General features: G+C 46.5%; 5 protein-coding genes across 5 annotated transcripts; 1 reads left to right on the top strand and 4 right to left on the bottom strand.

Annotated features, from left to right (window-relative positions):
• Positions 1-706: 706 nt before the first annotated feature.
• CCR75_003276 (uncharacterized protein) lies at positions 707-4,966 on the top strand (the record flags this gene model as incomplete). The annotated part of the gene is made up of 1 exon (XM_067961373.1): positions 707-4,966. The coding sequence occupies one exon, from the start codon at positions 707-709 to the stop codon at positions 4,964-4,966; it is 4,260 nt and encodes a 1,419-aa protein (XP_067822203.1).
• Positions 4,967-4,989: 23 nt separating this feature from the next.
• Positions 4,990-6,595, bottom strand: CCR75_003275 (uncharacterized protein; the record flags this gene model as incomplete). The annotated part of the gene is made up of 1 exon (XM_067961372.1): positions 4,990-6,595. One exon carries the CDS (start codon positions 6,593-6,595, stop codon positions 5,027-5,029), a length of 1,569 nt encoding a protein of 522 aa, XP_067822200.1. The 3' UTR covers positions 4,990-5,026.
• Positions 6,596-6,983: 388 nt separating this feature from the next.
• On the bottom strand, positions 6,984-7,949 carry CCR75_003274 (uncharacterized protein; the record flags this gene model as incomplete). The annotated part of the gene is made up of 1 exon (XM_067961371.1): positions 6,984-7,949. The coding sequence occupies one exon, from the start codon at positions 7,947-7,949 to the stop codon at positions 6,984-6,986; it is 966 nt and encodes a 321-aa protein (XP_067822201.1).
• Positions 7,950-13,997: 6,048 nt separating this feature from the next.
• On the bottom strand, positions 13,998-16,628 carry CCR75_000135 (uncharacterized protein; the record flags this gene model as incomplete). The annotated part of the gene is made up of 4 exons (XM_067958243.1): positions 13,998-14,286; positions 14,367-16,153; positions 16,228-16,293; positions 16,358-16,628. 4 exons carry the CDS (start codon positions 16,626-16,628, stop codon positions 14,179-14,181), a joined length of 2,232 nt encoding a protein of 743 aa, XP_067818307.1. The 3' UTR covers positions 13,998-14,178.
• Positions 16,629-16,858: 230 nt separating this feature from the next.
• CCR75_003272 (uncharacterized protein) lies at positions 16,859-18,772 on the bottom strand (the record flags this gene model as incomplete). The annotated part of the gene is made up of 1 exon (XM_067961369.1): positions 16,859-18,772. The coding sequence occupies one exon, from the start codon at positions 18,770-18,772 to the stop codon at positions 16,859-16,861; it is 1,914 nt and encodes a 637-aa protein (XP_067822052.1).
• Positions 18,773-19,082: the final 310 nt, after the last annotated feature.

Raw genomic sequence — 19,082 nt, 5'->3', positions numbered from 1 at the left:
ATTGAATGGCTCTCTCGAAATGTCGTCACATCCACATTTGTTTATCATAAATAATGGCTTAAAGTCATATCCAATTTTTGCAATCTCCTTGAACAGACTCTTTATAGCTAATATCTAATATCTTGGGCCCTCGGACTTCGAAATGCTACTCCATAGCATTTTGTCAGTCCAGACCCCATTTTTGAGAAGAAAAGTCAGCACAAACTGCAAATGGCTGACCCTCCTTCCTGTTCAAAACGTACATTTCGTTAGAATTAGACTGGTACTGTAAAGTTCTTGCACCTTTAATAATCTCCTTCTGGAAGCCGCTGTGCTAGAATGGACGCCAAGGAAATCTAAGCGTCATGGCTTCATTGCGACAATTGACCTTTTGTTGGTATGAAAACCTGAAAGGATGCAGAGCTCAAGGCACTTAAAAGTGAAGTTTTTAAAACGAAGGCGACATCGCCGCAATCAAAAGAATTAGTCGTATCACACTTAGTTTTACATTGACAAAGAAATATAAGCCTCGCGTTGTATTCAAGCTGTGCCCTGAGCTCTCTCGTTTCTCATAAAATTGATTCATGCATAGTCGTCCTTCTTGACAAGAATTTTCATTCCGATTTCGCACTTTTATATCTCACACCCCTCCTAACAATAATTTTTGATCCGGGTCTTCTTTCGAGTCGTGGTCAAAACGCGACTATTGGATACTCGATTCGGCGCGATGCCAAGCAGTGAGGATTCGAGCACGTCACGCTACAATACGTGGACACTGGAAGAGTTCGGCAACCTTGTCACGGCGTGGGAGCGAGCGACTTCTCGACCGCGGGATGCCGACGCGCAAAACTTGCACGACGCGGTGTATAAACATTTTGTCGCCCTCCGTGGGGGCTCGACCCGACGGAACAAAGCGGCACTCACGAGCAAGCGCAGCGCCCTTAAGTTTACGTATCTCTATATACGAGATTTCGACAATGAGCAGAAAATGAAGAAATCGGCGCTTTTTTTCGAGCTGCCACCACAAGAACGATTGGATCTCTTGAGTACGTGGAAAAAAGTCAATTCGAGTCTAGTGGAAATCACACCAGCCATGTACTATGGATTGGGGCGCATTGTGAGTAAAGGAGGCGACGATGAGCCCGTGGTGCCAATTCGACAACGTCAGAAGGAGTTGCAAGAAGCCTCGGCGACGATGCGATCGGAAACGAGACCCACGCGGGCTTCTGCCGCTGGAAACTTTTCATCCTTTATGACTACCGCTGAGCCGAAGACATCTAGCAAGAGGAAGCTATTGCCTTCCGCTCGAGCGACGAGTCTTCCTTGGTCAATGGAAGAGATCCAACTATTAATTCAAGCGTGGACGAGAGCTGCTGAACTAATGTGTGCGAGTCCAGCCGACCAGCCTCTCTCGATTGTGCATGAAATTCATCGACAGTATGTATTATTGAATGGAGGGAAGAGTGGGCGCAATCTCTCGAGCTTAGCCACGCGTCGGCGCGTGCTGAAGCAGTCGTACTCGCGGATTGCTGCGTTTGACAAGATCCAAGCAATGAACGGAGACCCGCAATTCACAAACTTGTCGGTGACGATGAGACTTGCGCTCTTACGGTCGTGGAAGAATGTCAATTTGCTCGATCTGTCGGCTGATTTGTATGCAGAATTGCACAATGTCATTGCATTGGATGCTCGAGCCGCAGCACTGAACGATGGACGTCGCTCCAAAGCTGCAAAAGTGGCAAACATTGACGGGGACCGCGTGACAATGAAATGGAATCGATCGATGAAGAAGCAAGACAATCAAGAAGTGATGCAAATTACGGAGAATCCAATCCTCGTCTCTCCACTGTTAAATGGTTGTACGGAGCAAGTTGAAACGAAAGAGAAAGAATCTTTGAAGATGTCGAGTCATAAATTTACGGTGCGTTCAATTGAGAGGCCCTTGCCGATGGAAGAGATTCTTGTACATCCAATGTTAAGCCATTCAACTTCCGAGGATTGGAATGCATCAAATCAGCCATTGGATGACAACTTTAGTAGTACAAAGGCGGCTAATGATGAATCGAGTGTTGTGCATCAAGCTGCTGCTCTCCAGGAGCCAGCATTGCTTGCACATGGGCAAGAGGAGGGTTCCGTAGCAACGCTTACGTCTGTACCTGTGCAAGAAGACATTGGGTTTCCTCCTATTGTCGCTGCTTCGGTGAAAGATGACGCGATCCACACGAATTCAATTGAAACACTTCCTGTCAGTCAGGCTCAAATTGACGGAGAAGTTCTTCCTGTGCCTGTGGATAGGGATCAAGTGGACGTGCTTGCAACGAAAGGATCGGGACGATGGGGAAAAAGGAAACGCCCGGTGCATTTGGACGGCCCAAATGGGTACTTGTGGGAGATTAAGGAGCTTGAGATTCTGGTTACTGCCTGGGAGACGGCAGCGATTCTTGTGTGTAACAGCGAGCCGACTGAGCGAAAGTCGTTAAATCGAGAAATGTATCGGGTGTTCGTAGAGATGCAGGATGGATCAACGGTCCGCAACAGCACTGCTCTCGCAGCACGGCGAAGCTCTCTTAAGCTTTCCTACGCTCATATTAAGTCGTTTAATGAGTCACAAAAAGCTAAAGGAGAACCTTCGTACCACGACATTCCCGAAGACAAGCGAATGATCGTTCTGCGGTCGTGGAAAAATCGCAATTCCGTGGACTTAACGAAGTCAATGTTTGATGCATTGGGGCGAATCATTGCCATGGATGATAGACTCACGGAGATCCGAAGCCTTCGACCGCCTGTGTCTCCGAAAGTCAGTAATAGTGACAAGAGCTTGAACGACACGAGTACCTTCAAGTCGGGCGTGGATTCAAAACTTGCTTTAAAGACGGCCAAGTGGACGACCGAAGAGTCTTTTGACTTGATTAAAGCATGCGCAGACGTCATGAACGCTCCTGCGGACAATGACTTGTCGCAAAGAGATCGCGAAGCACTAATTTTTGATGCTTTTCTCGCCCGTCGAGAGACTGCAGGGGACACGGAGACACCATTTCGGCGAGACTTGCGGTCCATGGCGCAACAATGGCGATACATTTTGGCTTCGTACTCGTACATCAAGGCATACAATGATGATCAATCGGAACCCGAGAGTCCATCCTGGTTTGAAATGTCTTCTACGCAAAAACGAGCATATCAGCAGTGTACGAACGTCCCGGTAAAGTTTGTCGATCTCGACGCTGAGATGTTTGCGTTGGTGACTGAAACCTCGTTTGTCGGAGTGTCGACACCCATTGCAACGGTGCCATCCCCTGATGTCAATCCACCCACCGAAGCAATTACGTTGCGTCCACGTTCAAATCGCAAGAAAGCAGATGCTTTCTGGTCATCTGAATCGGAATCTTCTGTAGCTGAAGTCTCGGTTGACGGTGGAAATGATGACGTGCTTTCTTCTGGACGAAAGGGGAACAATTGGCCTGCGGACGAGATTTGGCGCCTCATTCAAGCGTGGGAAGAAGCAGCAGCAACGACTAGAGGCACGAAATTGACTTCTGCTTTGCATGAAACGTGGGCCCTTTTTGTAAAGCACGAGGGTTCTTCGCAGCGAAATCGAACACTGACTAGCGTGAAAAACCGAATGATTGCGCTAAATTCGTCGTTCCTAGGCATCTCGGCGTACATCGTAGAGCGTGGCAGTAGTTCGGCTTGGTTTGACTTGACAGCAGATCAACGACAGGTGGAGATTCGAAGCTGGGGGAACAAGACCATCATTGATCTTGATGAAAAAATGTTTAACTCATTAGCGCGAATCATTGATAGAACTACGAACAATAAGGCTGACGCGGGGAAGCGCACGCGAGGGAGGTCCAACGAATATGACAGGAAATGCCACATTGGGCATAAGGTAGAGAAGTATGCAGTCGCGAACTGGAGCAAAGAGGAATTGCTCATTTTGAGTGAAGCTTGTGGTGAGTTGCTGGAAGGGCGACGGAGTCGTCGGTATGTGTTTGAAGAGGAAAAGGATCGCTTCTTTCGTCGGTATGAAGAACTAGGTGGCACCAATTCGCAAGCTGCAGCCGTGGGTTTGGCCAGGTCTGTGCTCGACTCGTACGAGTTTATCTACTTTTACAACCAGAAGGCAGTGGAGACGCACTGTTTTACCTGGTTTGAACTCACTCCGACTGACCGGGAGTCTATTACAATGCGAATGAGTAAATCGTATCGCAGTTTTAGCGGGTTAAACATTGTCGATGAAGAGATTTACGACGAGATTGACAAGATCGATGCTGAATTGCGAATCAAGCTCGGTGAAGCTAAGAAAAAGACGTACAAGCCTCCAAATGACGCGGCGTCATCTCGTTATGTCGACATTGAATTGGTCATTGAAAACTGCATGTACAAGCAAAAATCAGAGAAGAAAATTTTGTCAAGTCACAATTCGATTGAAAGCGAGATGGAGTCAGATCAAGAGGTCGAGTCGTCGACTTCCGATTCGTCTTCTGATGACGAATCTTGTAGCAGCGACTCGGGGGCTCCAATAATGACAAGCTCTCGTCCACCCATAGATTCCAAAGAAATAGACGAGAATGATATCATAACTTTGCCGAGGCGTACTACTGCTAGTCGCGACTCCGTCGCTGGTCGAGCGTCGACACCATTGTCTCGCAAACGCCCACGAAGCGCTGCCATTAGTATCGACGATTTTTCGACTTTGTCCGTCACAGAGATTATACAAAGACAAACCCAGAAACTGGAAGAGGCGGTCAAGCGATTTCGCAAAGACGGTGCTGATGCCCGCAAGGAGCACCATGATTTTCTACTATGGCAGCTTCAAGAAAATTTTCCCATTGACACTGGCCATGGCTCCTTTCCAGAACGAGTAGCCGAGCGACAGGGCCAGGCATTAGGTGAAATTTTTCAACGACTGCAGCAATTGCGTGACGATGAAAGGGCAAGAGACGAAGAGTTGATGCGCCAATTGTTTGGAAGCTCTGGAAAAGTTTAGGAACGAAAATGAACAAGAATGAATAGGGTGAACTCACAGTAGCATTCCGTGTTCTTTTTTTTAACGCGTGTCTCGCGTTTTGAGGTAAAATATTGCTACACACGTTGTGTGTGTCTGTAACATGTTGTTTCCTACAGGAGAGTGATGACCTGAAGGAAGCGCAACAGGACCGACGCTGCTGCTACTGATGCAGCCGCTTAATTCTAGCCCGTGAAAAACTTGACTACAGATGTGACGAATTTCCTGAGCTTGGACTGTATCTTGGACTTCATTCACTGCTCCTGCAACCACAAAAGCTCCAATGACACGCTCGTGAGCGAACGACATAATGCTCTTGGTGCACTTAAGTGCCTTTGAAAGTGCGTGAGTTGCAAGCACTGGATGGTGTGAGGCGAGAATTCCAAACATTCCTTCCTGCCAGCAAAAAAGGCCTGACGGAGGTGATATAATATGGTTTTGTACGCACAAGACAAACTCCAAGCGATGAATTGGTGCTGATAAAGGCACTATGGTCTGCTCCGAGCTTAAAGAATTGACTAAGTCTCTAAGCGGCGCACTGTCTTTACTAGAAAATATGTTAAGCGGTCTGCCTTCCTCTTGTATCGCGTATCGTTCGGATGGCTCTATGAGATCTAACATACGATAATGGGACCCTGCGTTTGACGCAACGGCACCAACTACCGAGACGGTATCATAAGTTAAAGCTTGACTGACGTCCTGTGCCGCACGGACACGTTCACATCGCATCACTGGCGTGATTACATGGTAGCCACTTGAAGCAGATGTTCGAATTCCGACAGATCCATTCAGACAAAGCAGCAAGGTTGATGGAAAAGTCAGGTATTTCTCTTGCTTAACTCGATACGTTTTGCGAGCCTTTGGCTTTTGATAGACAGTGGACACCTTGCAATAAGTTGCTACAGGAACACAACAGTGCTGAAGCGGTGACACGGCACCGATTATTGTGGCTGTAGGATGCCATTTCGCTAAAATTCGAGTAAGTTGCCTTGCACTTTGATCGTTGACTCCAAAAAGCATAAAGGCTGGTGAGTCATTGGCTTTTGAAGTCAAAAACGGATTCTCGATATGATCGCCTTGTTGAGACCTCCTCAAGTCTTTTCTATCAAATGTTGCCATCTCAATTGTCGTCTCTGGCAAATGAGCAACAGAGATTGACAAGGTCACTGAAATCTCATCTCCTTTATCGTTCATTTCAACCTCTTCAGTTGACCCTAGTACTGCATTCATTGAAAACACTCCAACAATTCGACATGCTCTAGGAAGCAGCCTTGATTTTTCAATAGCAGCGATCGCATTTTCCCAATACTTGCCTTTTCGCCAAGGGGTCGAGTCCTTACTAGCAGCTGAAAGTATCACTAAATTCGGTGGAAATCGAGTATCCGCCCATTGTAAGTAGTTCCTTTGTAGCAGTTTGAGACTCTCGACGCTATTGACAGACGGACCTAAAACCGAGCACCGCCACTCTGGATGCCATTTTTTTGCTTCATTTACAATGCGATTCAACACACAACACACACAGCACATTGCATTGGTATCTCGCCATGTCAGAAACATCAGCAACTGAGTCCATAGATCAGGTGATAACGTAGCCACGAGAGCTTGAGGCATTTCGCTTGTCCTCCGGAACTTGCCAAAACTCAAGCCTAAACTAAAATTTCTGTTCTAAAAAAATGACGTAGAACAGGGTTCGTGAGAATTTATAAATTATTGGCGATCGTTGTGCTTCCATATTTCCAGAATTATATCACAATAACTGAAGTCGGCCGTCGACGCGTTTGCCCGCGAACTTGTACGAAACTTTTTCAAATTATAGACCAAAACTGAGGAAAAATACTGCGCCTATCAATGAATATTAAGATGACGTACGAGCAATAATTATTGAAGATTGTGAAAGGGGATTAATTAACTTAGTCACAAATATAAGCTCAATCACATAAGACTAGGGATATTTAGCTAAGGGTATTACAATTCCCAAGCATATTCACATACTAGCTGGTCATACTGTCGCATTTGTCGAAACCTCCGCAACGGTGAACGTCGACGATTTTGACACGGACGACAAATCCATTTCTTTACTATAATTCCGAAGCATTCTCGACGCTCGCTTCGACCTCGGTTTGCCCATATCAACGCTGCACTTGAGTTTCATCACGGGCGATGGTGTGCACATGCTAAATGAAGACGTGTTTCGTCCACTGCTAGTGCTAGTGGCAATCCCAAGTCTTCTTCTAGCTCGACTTGGAAATTTTAATTTACGCTCCCTGGCGACCAACTTAATTGTGCTTCCAGCAATTGGCTTTTTGCTAGGCGTCTTATACGAAGGTGTCGAAGTCTCGGAATGGTGCAATTCTTGAATCCTTTTACAAAAAGACTTTTCATTTCGCTCGCCAGGGTCGAAGAAGACACCAACGACGCCACTGTCATTAGCGACTCGAATATTCACTACGTCGTCATCCACCAGGACAGTATCCCGATTGCAAATGACAACGTCACCACCCGAGCGGTGTTGAACCTCCAGAGCCGCCGAAATTAAAAATGGCAATTTAAATTTGCGGTCCAAGTGGCGACCATTGGTCTGCCAGAGCGGCACAAAGGTCTTGGTCTGGTCGTGAGTCAGGGTCCACGTTCGATCATCCCCACGGACGACGAGCTGGGCCGCAACCTCCGAACTAAAGCACAACTTCAACACATTACGAATGAGCTGCACTTGCGGACTAAATGTCACGATGGCTACATTTATGCCATTTTCACACAAAAGTGGCACGAGTAGCTCAAAGAAGCGCCGCACGTGGGTACGCAATGCCATTGGCGTCCCGGACCACAAACCACCCGTGTGCACGGTGACAAATGTGGCATCAAAATCGATACAAACTAGCTTGGCACCGACAGACTTAAGCCCGGTGGCGGCTTGCAAGGCATTGGTCTCCGTCTGATCCACGCTTGGAAGCCGCGCGGGCGCCATGTCCGGCCAGTAGCCAGGTTTGTACTTTATACAAGTTTAAACTTTGGCACAAGGATTCGGCAAATTTTTGCCTTAAGAAAAGCAATATTTGAAGATATTTTGATCCCACCAAATCTTTATAGTGGTCGATATTTTCACAAATCCTCATGGTGAAGAGCCAGCAGAATTACATTAAAATAATAACGATGTCACAGAAAAATGACATTTTATCATTACTTTATAATGTATTGGATAAAATGACTTTAGATTATGTAATAGTAACTTAATTGCTTTTGTTGAAACAGCACCAGGCCTTCTATGTGTGCTTTGAACAGTCTAAACGTTAAGCGTGACACACTCGCTGTCACGGGGCAATGCCGACTGTACTGCTTCAGTACAAGTCCACTTCGCATTGCTTCAGTGCGAGTGGTGCCTCACGTTACTTCACGTACACTAGTAAGTGCAGAGGAAGACTCTCTTTCAAAACACTTGCTCTAAAGGGGGTTCAAAGTAAACTGTATTTAATATAGTTTAGTTTTTCTCTTTCTATCTTTATAATACTAATTTAATAATTTACTAATACAAAACATGTAATAAAGTCGTATTTGTCTCTCTCTTTGCGCGCGTCCAGGGCTGACTGGACCGCGGAGCAAGTAGATATAATGGCCTATTCTATCAATGGATAAACTTTCCAAATATTTTACTATGTAGAGTGATATTCTCCAAATATTCTCAACCTTTTAGATAGTATATTAATTAACAACCTTTAAGTGTTAATTTCATGAAATGATACACCCCGTTACATCACCCCTCCCTTAAACGACAATCGCTCTGACTGTCATTGAATAGAGTGGTCACTATAAGATCACTTGATTGAAAACGGTGACGATTGGTCAAAACCGTCATTTTCAATCTATCGCATGGATAACGAGTCCATGCGTTATACGAATAGTGCGGCACCTTCAGCTGCGGTACATGCATCCGCCGGCGACGCATTATTGTCTTTTGCGGCAGACAAAACGTCTGCCGTAATATCATCTTCTCCAGCAACACTAGATGTTGCGGTTGCACGTGGTGAGTCACCACGTTAGTGCGATCCCTCTTTGGGGTCGACTATGTATGCGAGTCGGACAAAATGGCCGACTCGGAGACCAGAACAGTCGCCTGATCGACGTCAATCGGCTGACTATGAGCCTTCGAACGAGGGGGCTCAATAATAAAGACGTGCTAATAGCGTTCGCTATAGCATGTTTGGTTCTGGCGATGAGGAATCATCCTCATCGTCGGCACCGTCTCCCGTGCCGTCACCCGCACTTATTTCTGTGCGTGGTGATGACGATGGCGTAAGCCATCGTAATAAATAACCCTGCTTCAGTGGGTACCACTCAGGGGAGTGCAGACACTAAAATGTCTCGTTTTGAGAAAAAGCTGTGGCTTTTGCCCGAACGGCTACTCGTAGCTTATCTGGAGAGACTCCTCCTCACAATAAATATCCTTTATTTATTGCGACAAAGCTACATGGCCTTGATCCCAGCGCGAAGAACTTTCCCGCTGAGTAAGTTTTTTATCTCGATGCTTCTCTTATGCATCGATGGTATAGTGGCAACAACAAGCTCGATAAAATCTCGTTGATGCAAGTCTGGAACGCGTTTATTCCCAATGTCAAGGACATTGGACGCGAAGCCTGACTTCAAAGACTCAACGCGATTCGCGTTAAGTTTGACAAACGAACTCTACCGGTGCAAAGTATAAATTGCATCGGTTGTCTCGTGAGGCAGGACTTCCTTGCCTCGCGTGGGGTGATCCCTGTCCATATTGTGTTGACAACACGAAATGGGTAAAGAGGATGTCTATTTCCTTTCTTCGCCCTTGGGAAGGGCTCGCATCTATATTGATATGCGCGATGCGATGTTTTGCAATCGATTTACAAGCCCTAGGGGCGCGTGCTTTCCGATGGACCTTCTGTTCCATCGGATGGGTCTCGTCATACAGACAAACGAGGCCCCCAACCTCAACTACCAGCTGGAAACGAGGCTCCCAGCTGTCATGCGAGGGTGGATAACCGCGCCAGCGAACCAGATAACTTGTTTGCTGCACCTCAAAGTGTTAATTTCATGTAACGACCCTTTACATTACGGTGGTTTAGAATACGTTCCTCAAGGAAACGTTGATCACCATGGGAATCCACCAATGGTTGTGGTGGAGGAGGGGAAATTAGGTCCGAGCCGTGTGTCGGATCTAGAGTCCAAGATCGACAAATTCGACCGCTACCTCCATGTTTTGGAGGAGGGTCTCGAACACGAGCGCGGTAAGCGTCACTCGTTGAAGCAGACGGTGCAGGCTCACTATATTTGGAAAATTGTTCGAAGAGTGCGTACTCAATGTTGGAGTACGAACGTAAGTATCACGCTCTTCGTAATGAGCTGTCGTCAGCTCATCGCGGTTTCGAGGATCTTGGGACCCGGCATGAGAACCTGCAGATCCAACATGAGAATCTGGTTCGTGACCACAAGAATCTTTTAAGGATTCTCGAAAAGGGTGGTCAGATCCGTCCTCGGAAGAATCCGTGTACTGATGGTACGGGCGGAGCCGATCAATGTAAAACGTAGGATGCGTTCGCATCCTTCGTGGCAATTCTATTGTGTACTCATTGCCTTTGCGATGCAGGAAATGGTATGGCTCATGAAATAGGGTAGTAGCTTACTGCTCCCCACATGAGTAACTACACGCTTATATAAGTTTACCGTAGAGAGTAGTACTATGTCGTTAATTTTAAATGAAAGAACATTTGCTCTTCCATGTTTGTCTGCAATCCGTTTCTGACGGTCCACTGCGTTAGCAATGTAATCCTGTACGAAACGGACAACTGATTCTCGAGGCAGAAATTCATCTGCTGACTAATTTGTTTTGCCTTTTGCAGTGCGCTTTGTGCGCACTGCCATAAGATTTTTCTCATCTTCGATGTCGATTGTTTCGACATCGACATCATTCGCGTCGTTGGTAACTTCGACGCGTGATGAGCATGAGTCAAAAATATTTTACTCGTGTGAGTGCGAGTCCCCCCCCTTAAATTAGAAAATCCCTCTGATTGGGTGGGTATGCGTTGTAGACGTATGCACCGACTGGCTAATGGCGAATTCGATCATTGGAAAAAACTCGCTCCGATTCGGATACGATTGGACGTAACCTCGAAGTATGTTTTCGAGGACGCGATTAACGTGTTCCGTCTGACCATCTGTCGCTGGATGGCGATCGATATAAGGCGGGTAGATCTTTTTTATATATTTTGGAAGGATTCATCAAATGATCCATTAAACGAAGAAGGTCTTTATCGTCGTCAAACAAAGCTGATGACGTAACACCTGTAATATGTGTTGCAACAATCGGATTTTTTCCGCTGTTAGAGTGCGCAGCCGGCTCGAAATCGGGTCGGCGTGATACGCATCAGCGACAGAATTAAGTCGTCCTGGTTTATATTCCACGGAGAATTTTTACTCCGCGAAAAAAGATAGCCACCACGCCATACTTTGCGAGACGTGTGTGCTGTTTACGGTCGTGCATAATGACGCATGGTCCGTATATACGATGAACGGTCTATCTCGGAGAAGATATACCTTAAATTTGGGCAGTGCATATTTCATGGCAAGGAGTTACTTGTCATGCACTAGGTAATTGCGTTTAGCTGGTTGCAGCTGACGCGATTAGTAACAGACGACGCGCTCCGCGCCGTCTGAATCCCATTACATCAACGCACAGCCGACTGAAAATCGCTGGCGTCACAGACCACATGGAATGGTCTGTCTTAATTTGCAATCGCCAAGATGGGCGATTGCATCAAGATTTTCGTGATACCTTTAACGGAACGCTGACATTTAGCGTTCCATAACCATTTTTCGTCTTTTTCAGGAGACGAGAGAGATGAACTGTCATCTCGGCATAATTGCTTGAGTACTTGTGCAAGTACGCTGCTAGCCCAGGGAGATTTCTAACTCCCTTGATATCGACTGGAACTGGCCAGTCGGTAATTGGCTTGATCTTTTTGGGATCAGGGCGCACGCCGTGTTCACCGACGATGAATCCAAGAAGTGGTATTTCGTTTGAAGCGAATATACACTTCTGAGATTTGCGTACAGCTTGTGTTTTCGCATAACTGTAAGAACCCGACGAACGTGAGTCTTATGAACTTTCACTTCGGTCTTTCCGTCCATGGCCCGGCTATGGACGAATACATCGTCAAAATAAATCGGTTCGAATTCTCGCGCCGGTCTCAACAGATTCGTTGCGCATCTGTTGATTGTTGCAGGGGCGATACCAAGCCCCTGTGGCATTACTATCCATTCCCAAAGTATCCCTCTGGGGGTGCTCACTGCTGTGTACCGGATGTCCCGTTCACGCATAAGGATCTGATAAAATCCATCCATCAGATCCATGGACGAAAAGATGGTACTATTAGTTATACCACCTATAATCACGTCTTTTCTAAGTATCAACGTTTGAGCCGGTACCGTTGCAGCATTTAGTTTATTGAATGCGTGCACTATCCGCCACCCTATGTAGCCTTTCGCACACACAAGGTCGGAGAGCTATGTGGGGAGGTTGACTCCCTTACATTAGCTTTTTATCAGTCGATAAAGAATTTATCGATCGCAAGTACTTGTTCACGAGGATTGGTCACTGCTTCATGACACAATTTTTCGAGCCCGGTTTGATCTCGATCTCATGTCGAACGACTTTATCCTTAGGCAACTCGCATGGAATTGCTTCAGGAAATACATCCCTAAATAATCAAATCTTTATATAAATATTTGTCGTAAGTGACTCCCAGGATTGAGCAGTATATATCTCAATCCGAGTCTTCACATCGATGACACTTTTGTCCCTCGATGAGCTGCTGAGGACCCATTCGTTCTCTGCAAAATTACCGCTGACTGAATATCGATTGCGTATTTGTCCTCTGTGACGAGTACGCAGATATGCTTCATTCTACCACTATGCAGATCTTTAAAAAATCGCTTGGGTTCTAGGGTTGGTAATTAAGTTATCTCCGAAGTTAACTTCGGAGGCGCATACAGATCAAGAGTATAAGCGCCTACACTTGATCCATTGTTTACTAAGACATTGATTGTCTCAGTTTCTTCTTTGGAACTTATTTCCAAAGGTACCTGGGAACCTTAGACCACAGGTTTCCGGGGACTTCTTCTCTCAGAAATTATTTGGTGAATATCCTCCCCAACATCCTCTAGCTGTGGTTGCGCTACCACAGCGATATCCTTCACGATCGACTCTCCAGTCGAGCAAGGACTTTCGCACTCTCTCTTATAGACGGGCGTTCCAAATTCTCTTGGATGTTGCTTTTCAAGAAAGCATCCTTGTTTCGTACCTCTTAACTTATTCGAGTGGTTGAACTTCGACGCTGCCTGTGCTTGTGCACTTCCGTCAATAACTATGTCCACGTCACAATAGCGGACCTTCGATGTTGCATTTGCTCGTGCACAGCCGTCGGGATCTAACTCCACAATGTGCTGGGTATTCACACTGAGGTCTTGTGCAGTCATGCTAACGACCGAACCACAAGTGAGGCCATCGCACTCACTCGTACGACATCCACACGCCTGTAACGCTCAAAGACGTTCATTAGTTGGCCATGATGAACGAGAGACAATTATTAAATTGTTCTAGAAGGGACAACAGCATTGTGAAGCGAACCACCTGCTGACTTGCCGTATTCCCAAGCCTGCGTACGGAAGAATATGCACTAAGATGCACAAGGTCATGGTTTTGAGCACCATTATCTATCTCCAACTTCCAAGCTCTTTGCTTTAAAGTGACTTGGAAAGGATAGTTCAAGCACTTATGGCTTCGCTTACTTGAATTTTCGGGACGGTCTGGGTCATGATGGGATACCAGCATTCTTGTATTTAAAAAAATCTTTACTTGCACTTCGTTCTAGGACGGTTCCAACTTTTCTAAACCGCGCAAAAAAGTCAATGGAAAGCCGTCAGATAACGCCGCAGTTGGTGATCGTGCACGGAGAGTTTGGCGTTGATCTATGTAATGCAATGTGATACGCTGTAATTCAGAAATTAAATTGACTAAAAACTGCATGAAGTGAGTTTAGAAATTCTCTTCCTAAAATGTGGTTTTACTCTTTTTAAACCCATACGGCAATTTTTCGTTCAATAGTAGTAATTGTCCCGTCCTATCCTATATATTGATGTTTTGTCCTCTTTTTTAGCGCTCAGACTCATGTTTACGAGGAACTTTGCCACACTATTTCTTTCGCCTCTTTAAACATCACAACGACACATGTCACATTATCGGTCGACCGCTGATGAAAAATGGCATACTCAATAAGCGCCTACACAAAGAAAAACGAGAGAGAATCGCGCCATTAATCCACCACAAGCATCATCTAGCACAATCCACTCACTCACACACCTCAACAGCCCGTTGCACATCTTTCAATTCGACAAGTTTTCGACGAACAAAATCCACAGCTTCTTGATCTTTCAACACATCATACAATCCGTCACTTGCGAGCATCACAAACTCGCACTCGTCTGTTAATTCCGTGACGGTAAACTCTGGCGTCGGAATCACTAATGGACCTTTTAAAATATCGTTGGGATTCACCGGTAATTCCTGCGAATTGTACTCGTTCCGTGCTTTCGTGTCAATGTCATCGACCAAAGGCTCGACGAGATCAAACGACTTGAAAGGGGCGTCGCCAAAGGCACGCGAGACGGCCAATTCGCCCATAATACGTCCGTGAATCACAAAGCCGCCAGTCTCTCGAATCCGCTGCGCTTCGTCCGTTCGACTGGGTTTATGATCATTTGAAAGTCGTTCAGCTGTGCCATTGCGACTCAAGACAGTGCGCGAGTCTCCAACGTTGGCCACAAAGAGATACTTGCCCGCCACAAAGACTGTCGTGGCCGTGCTTCCAGCTTGCGGACGATCCGAGGTCCTTAAAAATTCTTCATCCGTACGTTCAAACGCATTGGTCAAGCGCTTCATGATGATTGATTGCAATTCCTCAATTGTCATTGTTAGTAAAGGTTTCAATTCACTCGTGTGCATGAAAAACGCGGTAATGAGGCTATGGTGGAGCACGTCACTCAAAAACGAAGATGCTTCGTCACCGCCATGGCCGTCATAGACAGCAAAGAATGACTGGGGATGCAATCCCAAACGACTTAATGGTTCAATACACAAGTCTTGAATAATCGTATGCGCGTCTTCCATATGTTTACGAGCGCCCATGTCGGCATGCGCTCCAAAGTCAAACCGATTGACAGTTAAACACGTTTGTGCCACGAGTAAATCGTCGCCAATTTCCAGTCGATAGGGTTCTTGATAACTTCCCACGAGTTTCATAAATGTCCCATTCGTCGAGTTTAAATCAATCAAATAAAATTGATTCGTCAATTCATCAAACCAAATTGCAGCATGTTTTCGAGAGAGTTCCCCATCACTTGTATGGATTTGATTCTCCGCAGATCGACCAATTCCTGCACCTTCTTGTGTAATCACAAACTCCGTGCCAGCTAATTTGCCACTTAATGCCGAGACCGTAAGACTTGGCAATTCTTCGTGAAACGATGTAACAAGAAAATCCGATTTTCCAACTCGAAATGCCACGTGAGGCTCGAGAGGCCATTGCATACGATCGCCCATATTTTCGTCATTTGCTTGGGTTTCCACGGGACTTAACCGCACAAACGTGTCCCCATTTGCTTGGTCGCCATTGACTAAATAGAAACGCCCGTGACTATACAGCACACGTGCGTGGTCGGTCTCTGCAAGGAGTGTATCGGCAGGTATACTTGCAATATTCTCACAAGTTTGGCCAATACCGCCTCCTTTCTCATCAAACGTAAAGCTTGTGACGGTATCTTCTTCGGTAAACGCCGTCATTTTAAGCACCACGTGGGTCCATGTGTGTTCGAGATACAAAGGCACTGGATCGTCTTCGACTTGGTCAGTAGCGAGATGATCGTCTATTTTGACCGATTCAGGCACGGAAGGCATTTCTTTCGAGTCATAAAGCTTGTCGTTTTCAACAATCGCGTTGCTGCTAGACGCATTATTGCCGGTAGGAGTACTATCGTTCTCCTTTGTCGGTGGTACATAGCTCCCGATACTGCTAGTATTGGAGCGAAGAAGGCGATGAACGCCTGATGTGCGGGCCCGTTGGAAAGAACTCGCTAATCGGACATCGGATTCTACGTGTTACAACGCGTATTAGTGTCTAAAGTCGCATCATGGCACGAAAAAGGACTGCAACATGGCCACGTACGTGGCGGTTCTAATCGCAAATGAGTCGAACGTCGACGATCCGGGTCATTCTCGTGTTTCCGTACCACTACAAACCACACGATATTGTCACAAAGGAAGAGAGTGTGCTTTAAATGGCCACACGATGTCACGTGCCTTGCATCTTGAGCGTCTGGACATCCTGCGCGTCCGCCATGGCGCGTCTTCTAGCGTGATGTTCTCGGTATTAAATCTACTCGTGGCAACACGAGAGATTCGGCGGTTTGATACTGAATCTTGCAATACGTTGCAAAGAATTGGCACTTGCGTACTAAACGCGCCCCACGAGGCGTAACAACGAGCCAAAGAAGAGTTGCAAGGTCTGCCAAGGGGCGAGGATGTCTCTGCCACTGCGGAACGAGATCGGACGCACTTGGTGTACATCACATCAGTCGGTTGTTTTTATTTTTTTTAAAGAAAACCTTTCAATCTATATATTAATTTGTTTTTCACGAACAATGAAAAATTCGCAATTTAAATACAAATTTACAGGAATACAATCGCCAAAAGTATAAATTAATTTGAATTCCATTTTGACAGACATCCGTAGGTTTACACACAACCATGGACAAACTTTTGAGGGACATTAAAATTGGTCAGGACTCGTAAGTCGCTCAATAGTATGAAGCGTCCGTAAATCGAGAATCTTTGGTCCGATAAAACGAAGACGCGTCATGATTGCTACTATCCCCTCGTCGGCGGGGTGCACCAGATGCCTCAAACTCGCTAAAGCCGCTGCTTTGAAAACTCGGGTCGCCATTGTAGTGGCTCTGGTCGTAATTACTATTCGTGGCCGCAAAACTCTCGTCGCCCATATATCTGCTCTCATCTGCCGTGGACATGCGGTATTCTGTCTGGCCGGACGCTTGAAAGCGCGTTTGGCCGTGATAATCACTTGCTGACGTCGATCGCGAGTCTTTGGGTTCAAAAAACGACTCGTCCAAAGACAAATCCGGTCGCTTTGTCGTCTTTTTCGACCCTTTTTGACCCATTCCATGCCATCCATTCGACAGATCTTGAATCGAATCGCCCCCAAAATCGCTCTCGTCCTCGGAAGCAAGATCCTCTCGATGTCGACTGTCATACTTTGATTGAAAGTGATTCCCCGAGTGACCAGAGCTATACATACTTTGACCATAAAACGACGACGACTGGGACGAGTATTGCGAATACTGACTCGTACCGTGTGAAGAATTTGTTTGCGCCATTGGTGGCAAGGACATTTGAGAATGCGCTAAAGCGATTTGGCTTCGTGGTGTCAACATGTCGAGGTTTGGATCATTGTACGTAAGTCGACCTCCATCGTGATCGTAAGGCTCCTGATCGAATTGGCTATTGCCAGGATTTGGCGGGTAATTGTCGTCACTAAACCCTGTTGGCGACATGTTGTGATTCTGATGATAATTTGCCGCCACTGTTGACGCTTGAGCCACGCCTTGAGTGTGATCGTGACGTCCTCTTTCAAGACCAGGGTCGTCGTCTTGGACCAGTTGATTGGTTTTCTTGTATACAAAGAGGGCGACCAGTAACACAAGCGCAATCGCGCCTGCCATCATTAAACCAAGCATTAACGTATTTGATGCAGTACTCGTGGCATTCGATGCTGCATCAGCTAATACGGACGCCGCGGCCGACGGCGATCCAGACGACGAAGATGATCGCGACGTATCTGCTTCTTGCTTTGAATCCGTACCATTGTCGGATAAATTGTCTTGTTTCGTAGTCTTGTCACTTGTTTTACTTGTCTTTAAATCGACTGTATTTGATTCGAGAGTCTCTTGAATCGTACTGGCATCCTTCTTCGTAGGAGGTTTCAAAGTCTGTTGGGTCTCGTTTAAATCACTTTTAGAGCCTACACTGGCATCGTCGTCCGATCCAGACTCGGGATCGATGATTTGTTTCCTCACTTTTAAAGAAATTGATTTCGGTGGTGCATTTGGCACGGGTTTCGACTCCTCTGGCTTGATTTCAACTTCAGTTGGAGGACTGGAGGTTGGCTTGTCAAAATTAGCATTGCTGTCAGCCGTGGGGATGGCGTCGGACACAGGCGCTGTCTGTTGAAGAAGTGGGGACCTTGTAAACGTAACCTCCGTGGTCTCGTCCTTTGGCTTTACCACACCAGTCGCTTTGTCTCGATTGGCGTCGCGCTTTGCAGGATCGACGGGTTTGTTAACAGGTAAAGGTTTGTCGGTAGCATCTACGTCCTTATTATTCACTCCCGGGGAAGCACTTGTCAAAGGCGCCCGTGTACTTGGTGCGTCGGTTGGTTTTAAAACCTCGGGCGTCGGTGTCGAGGGCTCTGCTGGTTCCGACGAGTCCGACGATGCATTCTGGTCAAGCAACCATGGCCGTTCTGGTCGTTGCGTCGCCAACGTTGGAACACGTCCATTATTGAGATCCTCTTTAAAATTCAAGACCGTTTCTGGATCCCCATCGCGACTTTGCACTGCAAAAATCTGTGCATTGGCCTGTGAATTCATGAGCAGTACCACCAGCACGAATCTGAGCCACCGTCGGTGGACCTGCATTGTCCAGCCTCCGGAGCCCGAAGCGTCACGCCAGCGCAACTTTCCTGGAATCTGCGCTGAAGGTTCGATAAAAACAGCTCTATTGTTCCCTGCACCAAAGTCTTGCGTAACCCTCTTGCCGGAATCAATAGCAGTCCACTTACTTGCCACTATCAATTCAAAACGAGGTTGATCACGTGACAAGGCAAACTGTAGGAGTCGTTATTTTGAGCTTGTGCGGCACTGTGCCTTTAGCCGCATAAGAGTCAGATGTAAAAAACTCGCGAGTTGCCCGTGTCATGCACACACATGTCTTGGTTCTGCACCGACG

This window comes from Bremia lactucae (assembly GCF_004359215.1).
Source record: "Bremia lactucae strain SF5 chromosome Unknown BlacSF5_NotPlaced_18_SHOA01000004.1_1233567bp, whole genome shotgun sequence".
Taxonomy (NCBI): domain Eukaryota; phylum Oomycota; class Peronosporomycetes; order Peronosporales; family Peronosporaceae; genus Bremia; species Bremia lactucae.
This window is presented reverse-complemented; position numbering and strand designations above follow the sequence as displayed.